The sequence below is a fragment of the Phyllobates terribilis genome, unplaced genomic scaffold (genome assembly GCF_046119375.1).
Source record: "Phyllobates terribilis strain yellow unplaced genomic scaffold, ASM4611937v1 Scaffold_9__5_contigs__length_417890890, whole genome shotgun sequence".
Classification (NCBI taxonomy): Eukaryota; Metazoa; Chordata; class Amphibia; order Anura; family Dendrobatidae; genus Phyllobates; species Phyllobates terribilis.
The window spans coordinates 232,743,019-232,760,285 of record NW_027362769.1 but is presented as its reverse complement, the minus strand read 5'-3'; the positions used below and the strand labels follow the sequence as shown (position 1 = coordinate 232,760,285).

Genomic DNA, 17,267 nt, shown 5'->3' with positions numbered 1-17,267 from the left:
CCCTGTCTTTGTGACAGATTGCCCTATTCCCCTAATAGAGTCCCCCACTACCAGCACCTGCCTGGCCTGCCCTGCTTTCCTATTACCCTCCTTACTGGAGCTGACACTCCTCCGGCTTTCAGAGGACATGCCTTGCTGCAGCAGTGCTACCCCTGTACTGACACTGCCCTCATCTGCCAACTTTGCAAACTTATTGGGGTGTGCCAGATCAGGACTAGCCTCCCTGGCACTCTTCCCTCTACCCCCCCTCCCCTTCTAACTGTCACCCAGCTAGTTGCCTCACTGTCCTGCAGCTCCCTACTACCACCTTCCCCCACATCTACTCCAGTGAGCAGCTGCTCAGTGAGCAGCAGACTCCTTTCCATATTGTCAATGGATCTCAGTGTTGCCAGCTGCTCATTTAGATCCAGTACCTGGGCTTCCAGACGCACAACGACCACACATCTCGCGCAGCAGTATGCAACCCTAACCGGCGGGTCAAGGATTGCATACATGTGGCAAGATGTACACTGGATAGCATTGCCAATAATGGAGCTCATTTCCTAATGGGGATTGCACTAGACAGAAATGTTAGGTAAAAAGAAATGTAAAGAATTACTAAAATACAGACAGCAATTCAGTCCAAATTCCTTCCTTCCAAACTCCCTGAATCCAAAGTCACTGAAAAACAAGTCACACACTTACTTACGTTTGCACTTGCGCTCCTGTCACACTCAGCTCGTTCACACTCGCTAAGGAAGAAGATTTAAAGAGGTTTTTTTTTTTCCCCCTTTTGCAGCAATCCAACCTACAACTCAATGCACTCCCTCATACATGGCTCATGTTTAAGTGATAAATTTACTGTAGCTCAGATTAATCTCAGCTAAAAGTCTTGACCCATAGATCAGGAATAGGACAGACATTTATAGGACATTTCATAGCTTTCCCAAATTCTTATAAAGAAATATTCTCCAAAAACTGCATTGAACGACTGTATCCAATTTTAGGAGTCGGTCCCGGTCCATTTTATACCGACTCAGACTCCACCAAAATGGGCTCCGACTCCCAACTCCACAGCCCTGGTAGCTGGGTATTGCAAACCCGCCCCTATACAAATGACTAAGCGTGGATGTGCAATACCTGGACCAGCCACTATACGGTTGACTGAGTTCTGTACTGCAATTGATAACTTCTGATCGGCGGCTTTGCCAGGTGTGACACCCCAACCAATCTTATGGATGAAACAGCCCCTTTAAATTGGGGTTCACTTTTCACAGTCCTTTTTATGTTCAAATGAAAGTAAACTTATCATAGTGTTCTGCTGCTGAGTCCCCTAAAGATCAGTAACAATCTGCGGGAGAACCAGGCAGCCAGCGTTCAGTTCCCTTCAGCTCCATCACGGGGGAAGAGAAACATTATTTGATGCTAATTGACTTTATATGTCATGCACGGATATGCTGAGTCCTCCGAAGGCCCAGGCACTCTTTGTTGCCTCCATCTTGGCTAATTGATTGAGGTCTTAAAAGGATTTCCCTGTGTTAACTCTTTAATAGGTGAACTCTTTTCATGGCCCCGCAGACCAAGGTAGTGATGCACAGAGAGATCACTATGTCCATATACTATATGACCAAAAGTATTAGGACACACGTCTTAATTGAATTTAGGTTTTTCTTTCAGTCCCACTGCCACAGGTGTATAACATCCAGCCCCCAGCCATGTGTCTGCCTTTACAGGCATCTGTGAAAGAATGGCTCATTCTAAAGAGATCACTGATATCAGCGAGGTCCAATAGGAGCCACCGGTGTAACAAGTCAGGTCTTTGAAATTTCTTCCCTCCTAAATATTCTGAAATCCACTATGAGTAACAATATTGAAAAGTGGAAGGAACCGCAGCAACTCTGCCACAAAGTGGAGACTATGTTAAGTGCAGGGTCATCATAATGCATAAATGTTGCCAACACCCTGCAGAGATCCAAACCTCTGGCATTAACATCAGGACAAAAACTGTACACCGGGATCACATGGGTTTTCATAGCTGAGCTGCTGCATGGTGTAAACTACACTGCCATTCAACTTTGGATCATTGGAAATGTGTTTTCTTGATTGACGAGTCGCACTCCTCTGACAGTCTGATAGACAAATCTGGATTTGGTGGACTTAAGGAAAACATTTCCTGGTTGACTGACTGTATTTGCCAGCTGTAAGTTTGGTCTGCTTTCCGTCACTTGTCTTGTCTATTGCATTATTTCTGTGTCTTATTGTGTATAAATATGTGACTCTTCAGATTTGTGTTATACTAGCCTGATGAAGAGACCTGCGTAGTTTTGAAAGCTTGCAATTTGTTACCATCTTTTCAGTTAGACATTAAAAGGTATCAACCACTGAGGACTCTCAACTCTAAATATTTTTCTATCTACTGGCTAACACGGTACAAAAATATATATTTTCCCTGTATCAAAGTGGAGGAGGGATAATGCTGCAGGGATGTGTTTCCAGGATCGGCCTAGGCACCATAGCTCAAATAAAGCAATTCTTAATCCTTCAGCATACGAGACATTTTGGACAGTTGTAACTGTCAATTTTGCTGGAACAATTTTGGGAAGTCCCTTTTCCCTTCCACATAACTGTGCCCAGTGCACAAGGTCCATAAAGGCATGGCTGGGTGAGTTTGGTGTAGAAGAACATGACCAGCCGCACAGAGTCCTGGTCTTGATCCCAACAAACAACTTTGGAATTAACTAGAACGGAGATAACAGAGGGGCATTTCATTTTATAGTTGCCTAGTTTACCAGCCACCCTAGATTCTGATTGGCCTGTTACATAGGTGAGGAGCTTGAATGCCTGCCAGAAGCACTCTGAAGCTGCCTGGATCCAGCCTGCTTCAGTCGATCTGCTGCATCGGCAAAATTTCCTTCTGCTAACAGCCTGAAGGAGCACTCAATCCGGACCAGCGTCGCAACCATGTGACATGCATTGCCCCCATAACCAAGATGCTCGGACTGAATGGAAGTGCGCACTGTGGGAAAGCCAGGTAGGACAGGGTTAAAACCTGAGACTGGAGGTCCTGGTCACATCCGCCTGCCTTGCTTTTTTCTAGAGCCAGGCCCTGTTCTCCTTGTTAGTCTGTCAGCTGGCGGAGCTGAGCAGAGTGCGTTGTGTTGGAGCTGCAGAGATAATCCAGAATCTCTGAGAGGAGACTGCACAGGTCGTGTGCACCAAACTGCAAGTACCGCTGGTTGCTATGGGCAATAGTCATTTTGTGTGACTGAACTGGGACTAGCTTAGCTGTGTCCCAGTCACCAGTGAACGTGAGCCCACTGAGCCTGAGGCAGGACCTAAATTGCTGTCTGGGTAACACCCCATTATTGCTTTGCTTTCATTGGAAAAAGACTGATTTTTGTTTTTACATATGTGCAGGGAAAAGGATGTTTTGAATTAAAGAGCTGGGCAAGTTTATGGAGTTCAGTAAACCTCACTACTTTGACTCGAGAATCAGGTGCATGTGTGAACTCTAGTGTCTACCCGAGTGTGGACCCCTACAGCACCTTAAAATAAAAAAAATAAAAAAGTTGAGACTACCCCTTTAATGCCTATGCATTTAGAATGGGATGTCTATAAAGCTCCTATAGGGGTCCCAATACTTAAGTCTCCTCACTTTGGCATGCTTGACTTGTCACTTTCTGCCAGGAGGAACGTTACCCCCTGGATCCCAGTCAGACACCTCTCACCCAACCAAACCTGATTGCACACTTTGCACTGACGAGGGGCAGTACCCCAAAACAGTGTCTGCAAATTGAGATTCTTGTTCTGGATTTTATCCTAAGTCATGTGATAATGCTCGTTAGAGAGTCTATATTGACTTTTAGGATTACTAATTCCTGGAGGTGGCACTAGAGTTCTAGTCCTCTTTCTCTCTGAAGAGACACTTGGAATACTTGTACCCTTACAATGTATGTGTTTTTGTGTATATAAAACGTATAGTTTCTATTTTTTTAGGGCCCCTTCATATTATCGGTGTCACTTGGTAAACATCAGTGAGCTTGCTATGAATATACAAGGAAATAAGTGAATTGATGACTCTGCTTTGGTGCTGTCAATGTGATCATTGCACTCAATTGTCAGCTGGCAATGTATAAGCTATAGGCCATCAGACAGGAAGAAAAAGTCTTTGTAGATTCTTGTTTTTGATAACAGGGCTGTGGATTTGATGAAGCTTCTGTGAGGGTTTCTGCTTTCATGAAGTTGTAAATTATCATATCTACTCAATTTGTGTGTAATAACATGTACAATAGGCGCTTATATCCTTTGTCAGGTACGTTGATGACCCTCCATGACATTAGCGATGGAGAAGCCTTCAGACGTAAATTTCATTTTAGAGCTCTGACTGTTATGTCATCGGTTCCCACGTTCATCATAATACCCCTCTGTCTGTTTGATCTCATTTATTTATTGGTTTTTGTTTTGTTTTTTTACAGATCGCGTTGTGTATACATTATGTACAGTCTTGCTCATCGTTATTGGCACCCACGAAGTTTAAGTACAAAATGTGGGATATCCCCTGAAAACAATGAATCAAGTGAAACAGTTTTGTATAGAGCACTCGTGTTAAATGCAAAGAGCAAATGATAAATAATTAAAAACCAAAAACAATGGGAGGGAAAAATAGAAAAACCTAAAGCTTGCTGTGTCACTAGTATTGGCACCCTTTACATTAATTTAATATAGAAACACATTTTCACTCGCCTGTGGTAAATCACAGCGGAGATTCACCTGTGATTAATTGTCGGTGCCCATGTGACATAGAATGGATTCAATAAATCCAATGTTTCGTCTACCCGTGAAATGTTCCTCGTGCGATTGGCTGCAACACAACCCCAAAGCATGATTGATCCACCCCCATGCTTAATGCTTGGTGAGATGTCTTTTTCCTGAAATTCTGTGCCCTTTTTTCTCCACACATACCTTTGATCATTGTGGTCAAATAGTTCTATTTTAACCTCATATTTTATAATATTTTGCCTAAATACAAATGCAATGTGTCGTCTTTAACTTTAGGCCTTTTAGAGATCATTTCATCTTCAACTTGCTTAACTGTTCACAATAATAGTAATTTTGACCAGGGGTGCCCATACGTTTACAGTTCCATGAAAAGGGTCACACTGTACACAAACTCCAGAGCGATATAAAGCATTACAGGGTCAGGGGGAGGTGATAACCTTATATCTGTATAGCTGGGGTCACACTGTACACTTTAGGCTCCGGAGTGATATAATATATTACATCATTGTTGTGGCGTCATGCATATGTGAAATCGTGCCAATCAAGAGACATGGAAGAAGTCGGGTAATAGGCGATACTCCCGGTGCTGTCCAGCGACCACGGACGACTTTCATGGCAGATTGATTGGGACGTCCATATCAGTTTGCACCAACTCTGCTCTCCAGTAGTGATGAGCGGACCCATGAAACTTTGGGTTCTGATACACGACCCCAACTTTAGTCCAAAGTTCAGTTCGGGTATCAGAACTGTACCCGAACTTGAACCCAAACCCCAATGAAAACAATGGAGACCCGAGCTTTGGATGTGGGGGGGGTGGGAATCTCTCTCCGAACATTGCAACAGACTTCCGAGAAAAGTCTGTGTTCAGCATTAAGCACCTGTCCGGTATGAACACCAAACTTTTAAGTTCGGGTTCTCTCATCTCTAGTCTCCACCATAATATTGCATCTGACAAGTCACAAGGTGACGTCATCAGAATTAGACTTGATGCAAATTCATTCACACATGCCATTCCACTGGCCATGACATTGGTCTGTGGCCGCTGGAATGGGATAGGGTCTACTACCTCTTGCCTGATGGCGTCTGCAGCTCTTCTTTTGATCAGCTGTCCTGGCATAACGTCAGTGTTTTATCTTGATATTGCACCATGCCAGCTAATCAAAGTACGAACCACAGATGACGTTGGGTAAGCGGCAGTACTCCCTTTCCCATTCCAGTGGCCACAGACCTTTATCGTGGTTGATAGAATGGGACGTGCAAATTGATTTGCAACAACTCTAATCAGTATACCTAGTGGTCATTACTGTGCTGGGGTCCTGGATTCTAGTCCAACAATGGATAACACCGATATTATCTTTGCACGTTCTCCCCATATTTACCTGGTTTTCACTTAGTTCTACAGTTTTTCTCACAATTTAAAAATCTACTGATCAATTTACTCAGAAATTAGATTTCAAGTCAGGGACCGATTGAATGATCACAGTCTGTGTACGACACTGCGCAGTATGTCAGCACTACGTAAATGAATGAAATAAACATTGCTGGTTCTGGGTAGTCTTTCTTCTTGGCTTGTTGCAGTTTGCGGACAATTCCCATATGTGTTGTCGTATATCAGTTGCTTGTGTTGCTACACTGCTTGTTTTCCAGTCTGTGAAATCTATTTTAAGCTTTGATTTCATGGCAGCTATCATCTTTCTTAGTAAGATATAAACATATGTATAGATCTGGATGGTCGTTGCTGACCCTGTACACCAGAGCGGAGCAGAGAAACTTTGGAAGTCTAAAACCCGCACAGATCATGAAGCATGGTGTATTGTTTGTGAATACCCTTTAAATTTAAAGGGACTGTCCAACCTCTTTTTTTTCAGACCGCAGCGAGTTGTCTAAAATGACAAAACGAGTAAGATTAACCTTAGCAGTCCTCTTCCACCAACGCTTCCCTGGTCCTACTCCAGTCTGTGTTCACCTGGCTTGAGCCATGGTGTGGTGACATGAAATGTGTGGGGATGACACGCCACGTCACCCCTAAGTCTATGGCAAAGCATTGGCACGGGAGCGGCAGATGTTAGGTGACTATTACTCCTTTTGTTATTTTAGACCATTGGCTGCAGTTTCAAAAAATATTGAAGGTTTGTCAATCCCTTTAAATTGTGCTCTGACATTATAAAACTGTACTTTAAATATGTTGATTTTGACTCTGAAACCTATTAGATATTTCTGTTCTTTCTTTTAGGCCCCCCTGATTTCACCTTCAAATGGTCCAGCAAGAAAAAAATTCCGAGCCAGAAAAACTATGTCTGCAAGCTGTCGACAGCAGCTGGCCACGATCAAACTGAAGAACACTTCCAACAGCGAGACCACCAATAAAAGTGAGGACTCCCTTAAAGAAGCCCCTGTAAAAACGGTGCAGCAGCCGGAAATAATCTGCGAGGCGAACTTTACTGCACCGGATAACCCTGCGCCCGGAATCAATAAAAGCCAGGGTGTTTTCCAAAACGGCCTGAAAGTTTCTATAGAGGTGTCACAAGTGGACTCTGGAATAAACATCGGGTGTTCTTATAATGAAACCTGGGAAGGGATTTCCAAACAATCTGAAGACGTCCCTTTCTCTCACACAACGCATTTCCTAGTTCATGATTTCAATACTGATGCCACCGAAAATCATATTACTGCCATACAGCAAGTCACTGCCTCAACAAATACCGAAAATCAGTCTTTCGATGAAGATGTGAAGACCGAGGGTGAAAAGACAAATGCTACATGTAGCACTATTTCTGAGAATCTGAATGCATCCATAACTGTAAAAATAATTGATGAAGACAAGAGCCTTAAGACGACCTCGTCCATTGATGTAACACCGGCAGAACCCCCAGATCTAGACAGTTCTCTAGTTCCCAATCAAGAGCTTGATCCCCCGAATTGCATTGCTGACGTTTCTAGTGCACCTGCTTCTCCGACGACCTTCAATGCAGTTTCCGATCCTGTCCTTCCCACGCCCGGATCTGATGCTACTGTCGATGACTCTGGGTTGGAGGGTAAGTACACACAAAATTCTTGTCTTCCCCAGATCATCAGGAGGGTCAAGATAGCCACATTCACACAAGATATTATTCCACTCCCACCAAAACTGATTTGATTTGAGCAACTTTTTTTAATGTGTATGAAGGGGAAGTGGAAATTTTCCACTGAGACTTTTGCCACAAATGTTATCAATGCGGCTTCTGTTGCAAATTTGTCTTGAATACATATATATATTATATTATATTTATTTTTGTACCGTGTTAGCCAGTAGATGGAAAAATATTTAGATTTGAGAGTCCTCAGTGGTTGATACCTTTTAATGGCTAACTGAAAAGATGGTAACAGATTGCAAGCTTTTGAGACTACTCAGGTCTCTTCATCAGGCTAGTATAACCCAAAATCTGAAGAGTCACATATACTCAATAGGGCACAGAAATAATGCAATAGATTTAGACAGGTGATGAAAAGCAGAGCTATTACTATGGGAGAGATAAACCTCTCTAATCTATTGCATTATTTCTGTGCCCTATTGTATATAAATATGTGACTCTTCAGATTTTGGGTTATACTAGCCTGATGAAGAGACCTGAGTAGTCTCGAAAGCTTGCAATCTGTTACCATCTTTCAGTTAGCCATTAAAAGGTATCAACCGCTGAGGACTCTCAAATCTAAATATTCTTCAGAACAATTTCAGGCATACATAAAATTATTCTGAGGGGAGTTACACAAATATTTAGTCCTTTTTTTTTTTTTTTTTTTTTTTTTTTTTTTTTTAACCAAGTCGCATTTGATGAATCAGTCTAAAATATCTGGAAAAACAAGGTTGATGTAAAAATCTGAAAACTAACTAAACAACAAACGACAACCTTAAGAAAAGGAGCAAAGCCTTTGACTGTACTGCAAATCAAAAAGTCACCAATTGAGAGTTATTCATGCAAGAAATCTGGCGAAACGCAATAATGGATCTGGCCCATAATGTTATTGTCATCAGGACCAATGGCCATCTAATATGTATCGTGGCTTACCGATTATTCCTGCATCTTTTCTGGAAACCTTATTGTTTATGTCTCTTTGTACCATATTAGACCTCATCAACTATGATTGTATTGTAGTAATTGAAATCTAGACAGAACATCCCTAAAAAACCCCATATAAACATACTGATTATTTAGTTATTTGCTGCCTTTATGATTGCGGAAAGTTCTGCCGCTGTCCCATTATTTGGAAACTACCCTGCAGCATGGGAAATCTCCAATAGAGCACATTCAGACGTCCGTAAAAATTGTGGAGATTGGCCCGCAATGTACGGACCGGTCGTGGGTCTCCCGAACGGGAGAGCTTCATATATTTCTGCCAGCCTACGCATTTCAGTCCGATCTCGGACCAATTTGCACTGTCGTCTGAATGCGGGAATTGTTGCGGTGCTCATCACTGGGTGTAAACTTTTATATAATGGCAATTCAATTTTCTTCTTAAGGTGGCCATCAGAAGAAAAGGACTTGTTCAGAAAGCAGTCACGTTCCTGATTCGAAGCGAGCCAAAACGTCTTCTAATACTCTATTAGATGAGGTATGCAAGTATGTGTCATGGAAATGAGCGCACCCTTCAGCCTGTCTACTACATGAACATTGGCCATGAAAAACACGGTAACCTATGTGAGGCGTCTCCTCTTTATTCCAGATCAGGAAATATACAGGTTTCCTTTATTTAAAGGGGTTGTCCACCTTTTGAAGACATTTCTATTTTGTAGATATTTAGAGCGAACAATTATTATTGCAATTGGGTTTCATTAAACATTTTGCATCCTTTTTGTTTGCTTCCCTGCACATTCAATTTTGATGTGATCTGTGGTTATAAATCAGCAAAGAGGGGCTCAGGGAAAGACAGATAAAAGGCTATGTTCACACATGTTGTGTTTTTCAGCGTTTTTTTATGCGTTTTTTTTTTATGCAAATTTTCAGCTGCGTTTTGCAGTACCAGCAAAGTCTATGAGAAACCAGAATTCTCTGTTCACATATCTTGTCTTTTTTATGTTGCATATTTTGTGGGTTGGATCTTTGAAAAATAGAGCTTGTCACTTCAGCGTTTTTTCACCCATAGGAAGTAATGGGTGGTGAAAAAAAACACTGAAAAAAACGCATCAAAATTTGCATCAGCGCTTTTTTTCAGTGTTTTTGATGGCAAAATAGAATGGGGTTCTTTTAAGTCACAAAACTTCATATACATGCATAAATAGAGACAGAAGGACCGTGAAAAAAAACACTGAAAAAATATACAAAACATGCAGCAAAACCTGCATTTTTGATGCAGCTTCTTTCCTGCCAGAGATCAATTTTGCTGCAGATTTGTGACCTAAAAAAAGCCATGTGTGAACATAGCCTTAGTTATAAACTCTCTTATTAGAGAGTTCACTGACTGATTCACACTTAATTCAATCTGCAGCTAGCAATAGAGTGCAACATAGAGGCTACAGAAAGCAAGCTGCAAAAATGTTAATGAAACCCGATAGAAAAAAAATATTTTTAGCCCACAATACATCCATTTAAAGGGAGTATGTCACCCTTGAAATGCAAATTTTAAACTGTTTTACCGGTTATATAGGGGACTTGGCTCATATAAAAAAAATCATAAAGGCGTTATATAGTTTATTCCTATAATAACTTATCTTATTCCTTATGCAAATGAGGTGGCTCCATTGCTCCCTTGCCCTGGCCAAGAGCTTGGTGCATCATTATGCCTCTTTGTTTCCATATTGAGCTATTCCCTGACTTATTGACCGCTCGCTTGGCCAGAGCAAGCGCTGCCTGAGTCCCAATCGCAGTGCTGTGCTCCGCACTGACTGAGAGGGTCAGCAGTGCACACATATGGGGGAGAGCCCCTCTTTCATCATTGCCTCCTGGCAGCAGCTGCTGCTCGCTATACTGATACACCCTGAAATATAGCGAGCGGCTTCAGAAGATGAGAGGATCAATTACGGTATGTACTCCCCCCCCCCCCCCCCCCCCCCCCATGTTCAGTGCATCACAGAATAAATGAATGTCACTGATCATAGGGAGGGCACGTAACTGATCCTCTCCTGAAGCCGTTCGCTACATTTTTGGGTGTATCAGTATAGCGTGCAGCCATTACTGTCAGGAGACAATGATGAATGTGCGGCCTGCCACCTCACTGTGTGCGTCGCTGACTCCTTCAGTCAGTGTGCACTCAAAGCAAGTCGGGGCTCAGGCAGCGCTCGCCACGGCTAAGCGAGTCGGGGCTCAGGCAGCGCTCGCCACGGCTAAGCGAGTCGGGGCTCAGGCAGCGCTCGCCACGGCTAAGCGAGTCGGGGCTCAGGCAGCGCTCGCCACGGCTAATCGATCGCTGTCGATCAGAATTGGGGGAACTGTTCAGTATGAAAATTGGGGAGGTCATAATGTTGCACTGAAGCCCCCTCATTTCCATACGGAACAGAATGAGTTTTAGCAGTAATTACAGTAATGAAATGTATACTGCTTTTATGATTTTTATATCATATATAACTGTTTAATTATTTTTATATGCATTTCAAGGGTGACAAACTCCCTTTTAAATAATAAAGCAAAAAAATAAATAAAGTCCCCAAAAGTGGACAACCCCTCTAACCTTTAATGTCTGCCATGTCATAGAGAAATGTCAGATTGAAATTAAAGAAAAAAACAGATGTACAAATATATAATGTGGGATCCCACAAGATTAGATGCCTGAAAAATAAATTGTAATAATTACTATTTAAAAGTATATTAATACACGCAGCACTCTTTTTTAAAGGGATTTGGCATCTTTGAAGATTCTTTCTTGAGATAAGTAATATCCGGGGGGGGGGGGGGGGGGGGGTTTCTTTACATATGATGGGTGACATCTAGTTATGGATGCATCTTAGACCACATCTATGTCATGTAGATCTGGTAGGGACCTATTGATGGTTTGACATTAGACATTGAGATATTTCTGCCACAACTGTTGTACCTTCATAGACCGAGGAAACCTTTTGACATGACCTGTAGGATTCACTGTCCTGCTGCATCGATAGGTTACTGTAAGCTTCTGCCCAAGGGATCAGAGAGAACCAAACCGCCTTCAAACCAAGAAGCAAAAATTCCACCTCTGAATCCTGTCTTCAGATTACCTGCAGTCAGCGCTGTCCTTGCTGTCATATTTCATGGAACGGCCGATGGCTGTCACTTTTCTTCATGTTTTGCCTATTATAGTGTAAAATAAAGGACCTTCTTGTAACTATACATTTTTCAACAGATTCAGTGTCTAATTGACAGCCGGGTAAATAAAATATTTGAGGATGCTTTTGACCAACGAATGCAAGCTGTAACGCGTCAAGCCGATCTGGTCCGAAGAATTGCGAATCACACTGGTGATATTACTAGGCATCTGGTAGGTTACCAGTGTCAGATTTTCCTTTCCCCATTGTCGCTTACTGCTAATTCTACAAAGTAAGAAAAGCACATTTTTCCTCTGTGTCACAATCACAGACAAGAAACACTCTGCTGAAGTTTGCAGGACATGCCATATTGACATTGATGTACGAGGATACATGTAATGTGTACTAAAAAGCAATATAAATCAAAGTGGCAAAATTTACTTAAAAGGGTTGTCCAGTCTTGGTGTAGTCGCTCTGACTGCAGACTTGTGAATCCTCACATTGTGCACACTGTTTGGATTCTTGGGCTCCAGGAGCAGCCGGTCATACTTCCGGCTATATTCCAACTAGACTTGTCCGGCCTCGCTCAATACTCTTACGGCCGCACATGTCTAGTCAGCATGTGACTGTATGTATGCAACTCATGTTTTATCAGCAGGAGATAATCACTAGAGGACAAGGTGTCTCGTGCCTTGTAGTCGTCATGCTCTGTGTAACTCCACCCCCATCAATGATTGGCAGTTTTCTCTCAATGTACAGTGTACACAGAAGGCTGCTAATCAGTGGTGTGGGCGGATTATACAGGGATTAGCATTCAGAGAACTGCTAGATCTGCAGCACAGAAAACTGTGATTGTATCAAAATGACAGCAAGTGACATATGACTGGGATCAGTGTCTCCTACATCATGCTGCTCTCAGATTACATAGAAAAAACCTGCCAACAAATTCCATTTAAAGGGCTATTCCCAAAAAAGATAAGTTATGAATAAATGATAACTTGCTGATCACTGTGGGTCCGAGCACTGCACTCATCAGTCCCATAGACAGTAAATGGAGCGGAGGCCTTGCATGAGCAAGTTGTCCCCATTCAGCTCGAGTTATAGAGCCCCATTCCCAGGGTTCTGAAGTCCAATCTTAGGATTGCTAGGGGACCCGGTGGTCACTCTCTAGTGGTCATCAAGTTATCCTATGTATAAGGAATATTTGGGGGTTTATTTGGAAATGACCCTTTAAAGTGCTTGTGCAGGGAAAGAGTGGAAAGTCTGCAGCGGCCTAGGGCAGCGTGGCATGTTAGATAAGCTAATAATGTTTTGTAGTCTATTGGAAATAAAATTTAATTGTTATTTTTTTGTGTGTGTGATAGAGAAGTATAAGAAGAATGGAAAGACACCTTAAGTATGCTGTAAACCTCCAGAGACAGATAAGCACTTGCTCAACTAAAGTGACCCCCATCAGTTCTTCATCTGAGCAGGTAATACATAGGTAACATTCATCGTCTCTGTACCTGGCAGAATGCTAGAAGAGCATTTTGTTATTGAAGGGTTGTCTAGTTCAGAAGTGTAAAAGAAATGTAGTAAAGGTGACGATTATGGTTAAATTAGGGGAAAATACACTTGTTCCAACTGGAATACCCCTTTATCACCTATCTATCTAGACTCTAGAGGATCTAACTTCTAGATAGGTGGGAGTCCAACTGTTTGCCAGAATGGGGCACTTTTATCCCTGTTTGTATGGAGCGGTCGTGTGCATGATTAATTTCCTATGAGGTTGCCAGAGAAAGCCGGGTGCAGCACTCTGGCAGTGCAATAGAGAATAACGGAGATAAAAGTACACCTTTTCAGCAATTTGTGAGGGTCACAAATGGAGGACCCCCACCGATATAACAGTTATCACCTGTCCGGTGAACAGCTTTTAAGGGTTCATTCAGACGAGCATATTTTAGTCGATATACAGGCCTTGTGCCAAGTAGACTGCATGCAGACAGGCCAATGCAGGTAAATGAGCTTGTTAACATGAAAGTTTTTATACTTGGACCATGCATTTAATAGCACTGGTGCCTATGCTTTTATTGTAGCATGTCGCCCACTATAATGTATACACTTAGTAAAAGGTGAAGTGGTTACCCACTAGTGTTAGGAGAGAACCCGACGGAATAATCCACAGTGGTAAGAAGATCAAGGATTTCCCAGTGGGAGGCATATGACCATGCCCTTACTATACGACATATTGAAAATCCCATCTATGCCAACAGGCTGGACACTGCTGTCTTCCATCGTATGCGCTGTCTGTTGCAGTTTTGTAATGGTATTTGGTTTTTAGCTGCAGTGAGCTATTGACGTGTCTTTATATGGCAGCGATTGGGGGCAAAATGAATTTTTACTTGTCTAAAATCTAATGTTAGACAGATTGTGGTCAGGTAAATTGTTCCCCATTTCTCTTTCCAGGTTTGCAGCACAGTTGCAGCACCCGGTGCTTCTACAGTTCTTCCACCACCAGAAGATGCAGAGTCTCTTGTGAGAGCACCGCCTGCACCAGATACAACCGCCGGCAGCACCGACCTTGTTGTACTTAGTGATAATGAGTCGGACCAGCCAAGGTGAGACTGCAATGCCAACACAACTCTTGAAATAATACACTTACTCCTGCAGATTTAAAGGGGTTGTCCCCTTTTGGAAAACTTTTCCCTTTATGGATAGTATGTTGTTAAAAAAAAAAAAAAAAAAAAAAAATTGTACTTAGACCAAGGGGGAGGGTAACACCGTGTCTGTTCCGCAGCACCAGTATCCATTGTTTGTCTGCAGTGGTGACTTCACATCCACAGCACTGCTGCTAATCACTTAGCCCAGCTGTTCTGCCATTGTGGACAGGATGAGCTGCCGAACTTGATTGGATGCAGCATTGATAGTGTGGTATAACCACTGCAGCCGAACAATGGAAACAGGACAATGTAAAAGACTGGACCCAGGGAGCGTAAGTAAAGCACAGTTTGTTTTTAACAACGAAATGTGCAAATAGAGAAAAGTTTTCTGAAAGGGACAAAGGACAACCCCTTCTAGTATTATTAGTTTATTCTTCCAGTCTACGGTCTAATAGTCGTATGCAAAACATTTGGCACCCCTCATCAACTTGCATGATTTTCTAAGTAAAAGCAATAGAAGAGGTTTCCTGCGATACTGGTTGATGGGCATCAGACAACTGGGGCCCCTAGTAATTCCAAGAAGAGGGCTCTGCAGATCCTTGTCTGAATGGAGCGAGGGTCGAGCATGCCCAACTACGGTCTCTTCATTGTCTATGGAGTGCTGCAAGTAGCCGGGAGCAGTATTCTACTTTTTTCGCTGATTCCCTGGACAATAAATCAATCGGAGGTGGGCATGCTCAATCATTGCTCCATTCAGACAGAATCCCCACTCTAAATTGTTGAGGATCCCAGTGGATCAGTAAGTTTATCCCTGACAATCTTGAGCATACCTCCTGCAATGAATATAATGAACAAATGTAAATGTATTGTAACTTTTTACCCAAATATATCTTAGTGGAAGCAATGAAAGATGCTGTGGACATATGCATTCATTTGGGAACCAATTTAGATTATCCAAGTGACTGTAGTGATATGACAAGTCTTTATATGGGTTTTATTCAGACAGTGTTTTATAACAAATATTTGAAAGTTGGTTTTCCCATAGAAACAAAAACATAGACTGCATGGGACATAACATGCATGTAATAATTAGGTCTGTTTCCTGCAATCTGCCATACATTTCCATGCCTTGTCCACCTACTTTGCAAAGTAAAAGTGTGGTATACATGCTTCTTGCAGGATACTCTGATATTGCAAAAAAATTGTAGTTTACTACATGTTCAGTACCGAAAATGTATATTGCAGAATAGATGCTACAAAGATTCTTCTTTGCTAAAAGTCAGGCCATTATACTTCATGGATATTTGTGGTGAACACATTGGAAGAATTTCCTGTCAGATATATGTATGTTAGGGGCATCCAAGTTTTTGCTTAAAAGGGGTTTTTAAGGCTTGGGATGAATCCTGGCAATGTGCACATTGTACACTGTCAGGGTTCACTGATGTTGCCAGTGAGAGCAGGCAGTTGAGTGAGTGCAGATGAGATTTGCACACATCCAGCCACATTCCGACTAGACTTGTTCACTTCTGTTGACAGAGGACGAACACGTCTAGTTGACGACTGCAAGTATGCAAATCTCATACATGTGGTCTGTTTCACCAGCAACACCGGAGAATCCTGACAGTGTGTAGTGTAGTTCAGTACTAGTGTTGAGCCACCCCCGTAGTGTTCGGGTTCGGTTCGTCGAACACCGGGATGTTCGAGGAACTGTTCGTCGAACACCGTCGAACACCGTTAAAACCAATGGCAGGTAAACAAAAACACATAGAAACACATAGAAAACACCTTCAAAGGTGTCCAAAAGCTGACAAACTGCTCAGAAGACGCTTTCTTTAAAAAAGCCGGCCGGCAATTCAGCAGCGGCATACACCGGTACCCGACAATTTAGACAAAAAGGAATAGAGCCTCACACATAGATTAGATAGATAGAAACATGTCAGTCACATATATATGAAGTACAGTGACAGTGTTGCTTACTGTACTTGTCATTTAGTGTAAAGGATTTATTAAAAAATATAATAGTGTTTTCATGCACTGTCTCTTTAAAAAAGCCGGCCGGCAATTCAGCAGCGGTATCCGACAATTTATAACAGACAGAATAGAGCTTCACACATAGATTAGATAGATAGAAACATGTCAGTCACATATATATGAAGTACAGTGATAGTGTTGGTTACTGTACTTGTCATTTAGTATTAAAATAAAGGATTTATTATTAAAAAAAATTGGCGTGGGGTTCCCCTTAATTTTAGTCTCTAGCGGAGGTTAAGCAGACAGCTGGGGCAGATGTTTGAAGCCTGGGAAGGGGGTAATACCCACGGAGCTTCCCAGGCTACTAATATGAGCCCCCAGCTGAATACATAGCCTTTACTAGCTATTAAAATGGGGGACCCCCCCCAAAAAAATGACGTGGGGTCCCCCCTAATTTAATAGCTAGCAAAGGCTAGGCAGACAGCTGGGGGCTGATATTAATAGCCCAGGAAGGGTGCCATGAATATTGGCCCCCTCCCAGGCTAGAAACACCAGCCGTCAGCCGCCCCAGAAATGGCGCATTCATAGGATGCGCCAATTCTGGCACTTAGCCTCGCTCTTCCACGCTGCCCTGGTGCGGTGGCAGGGGGTAATAGGGCTGGGGTTGATGTCAGCTTATAATGCCAGCTGACATCAAGCCCAGGTTA

At 42.5% G+C, this 17,267-nt stretch overlaps 1 protein-coding gene across 2 annotated transcripts in view; it reads left to right on the top strand.

The window, feature by feature from the left end:
* Window positions 1-17,267, top strand: part of ATF7IP2 (activating transcription factor 7 interacting protein 2) — a 55,275-nt gene that overhangs the window by 19,792 nt on the left and 18,216 nt on the right. For both annotated transcript variants that reach the window (XM_073647747.1, XM_073647746.1), the window contains exons 2-6: window positions 6,992-7,793; window positions 9,257-9,348; window positions 12,049-12,183; window positions 13,315-13,422; window positions 14,396-14,547. In XM_073647747.1, coding sequence (XP_073503848.1) covers window positions 7,052-7,793; window positions 9,257-9,348; window positions 12,049-12,183; window positions 13,315-13,422; window positions 14,396-14,547 — 1,229 coding nt within the window. In that variant the 5' untranslated portion in view covers window positions 6,992-7,051. The remainder of the gene's footprint in view (window positions 1-6,991; window positions 7,794-9,256; window positions 9,349-12,048; window positions 12,184-13,314; window positions 13,423-14,395; window positions 14,548-17,267) is intronic.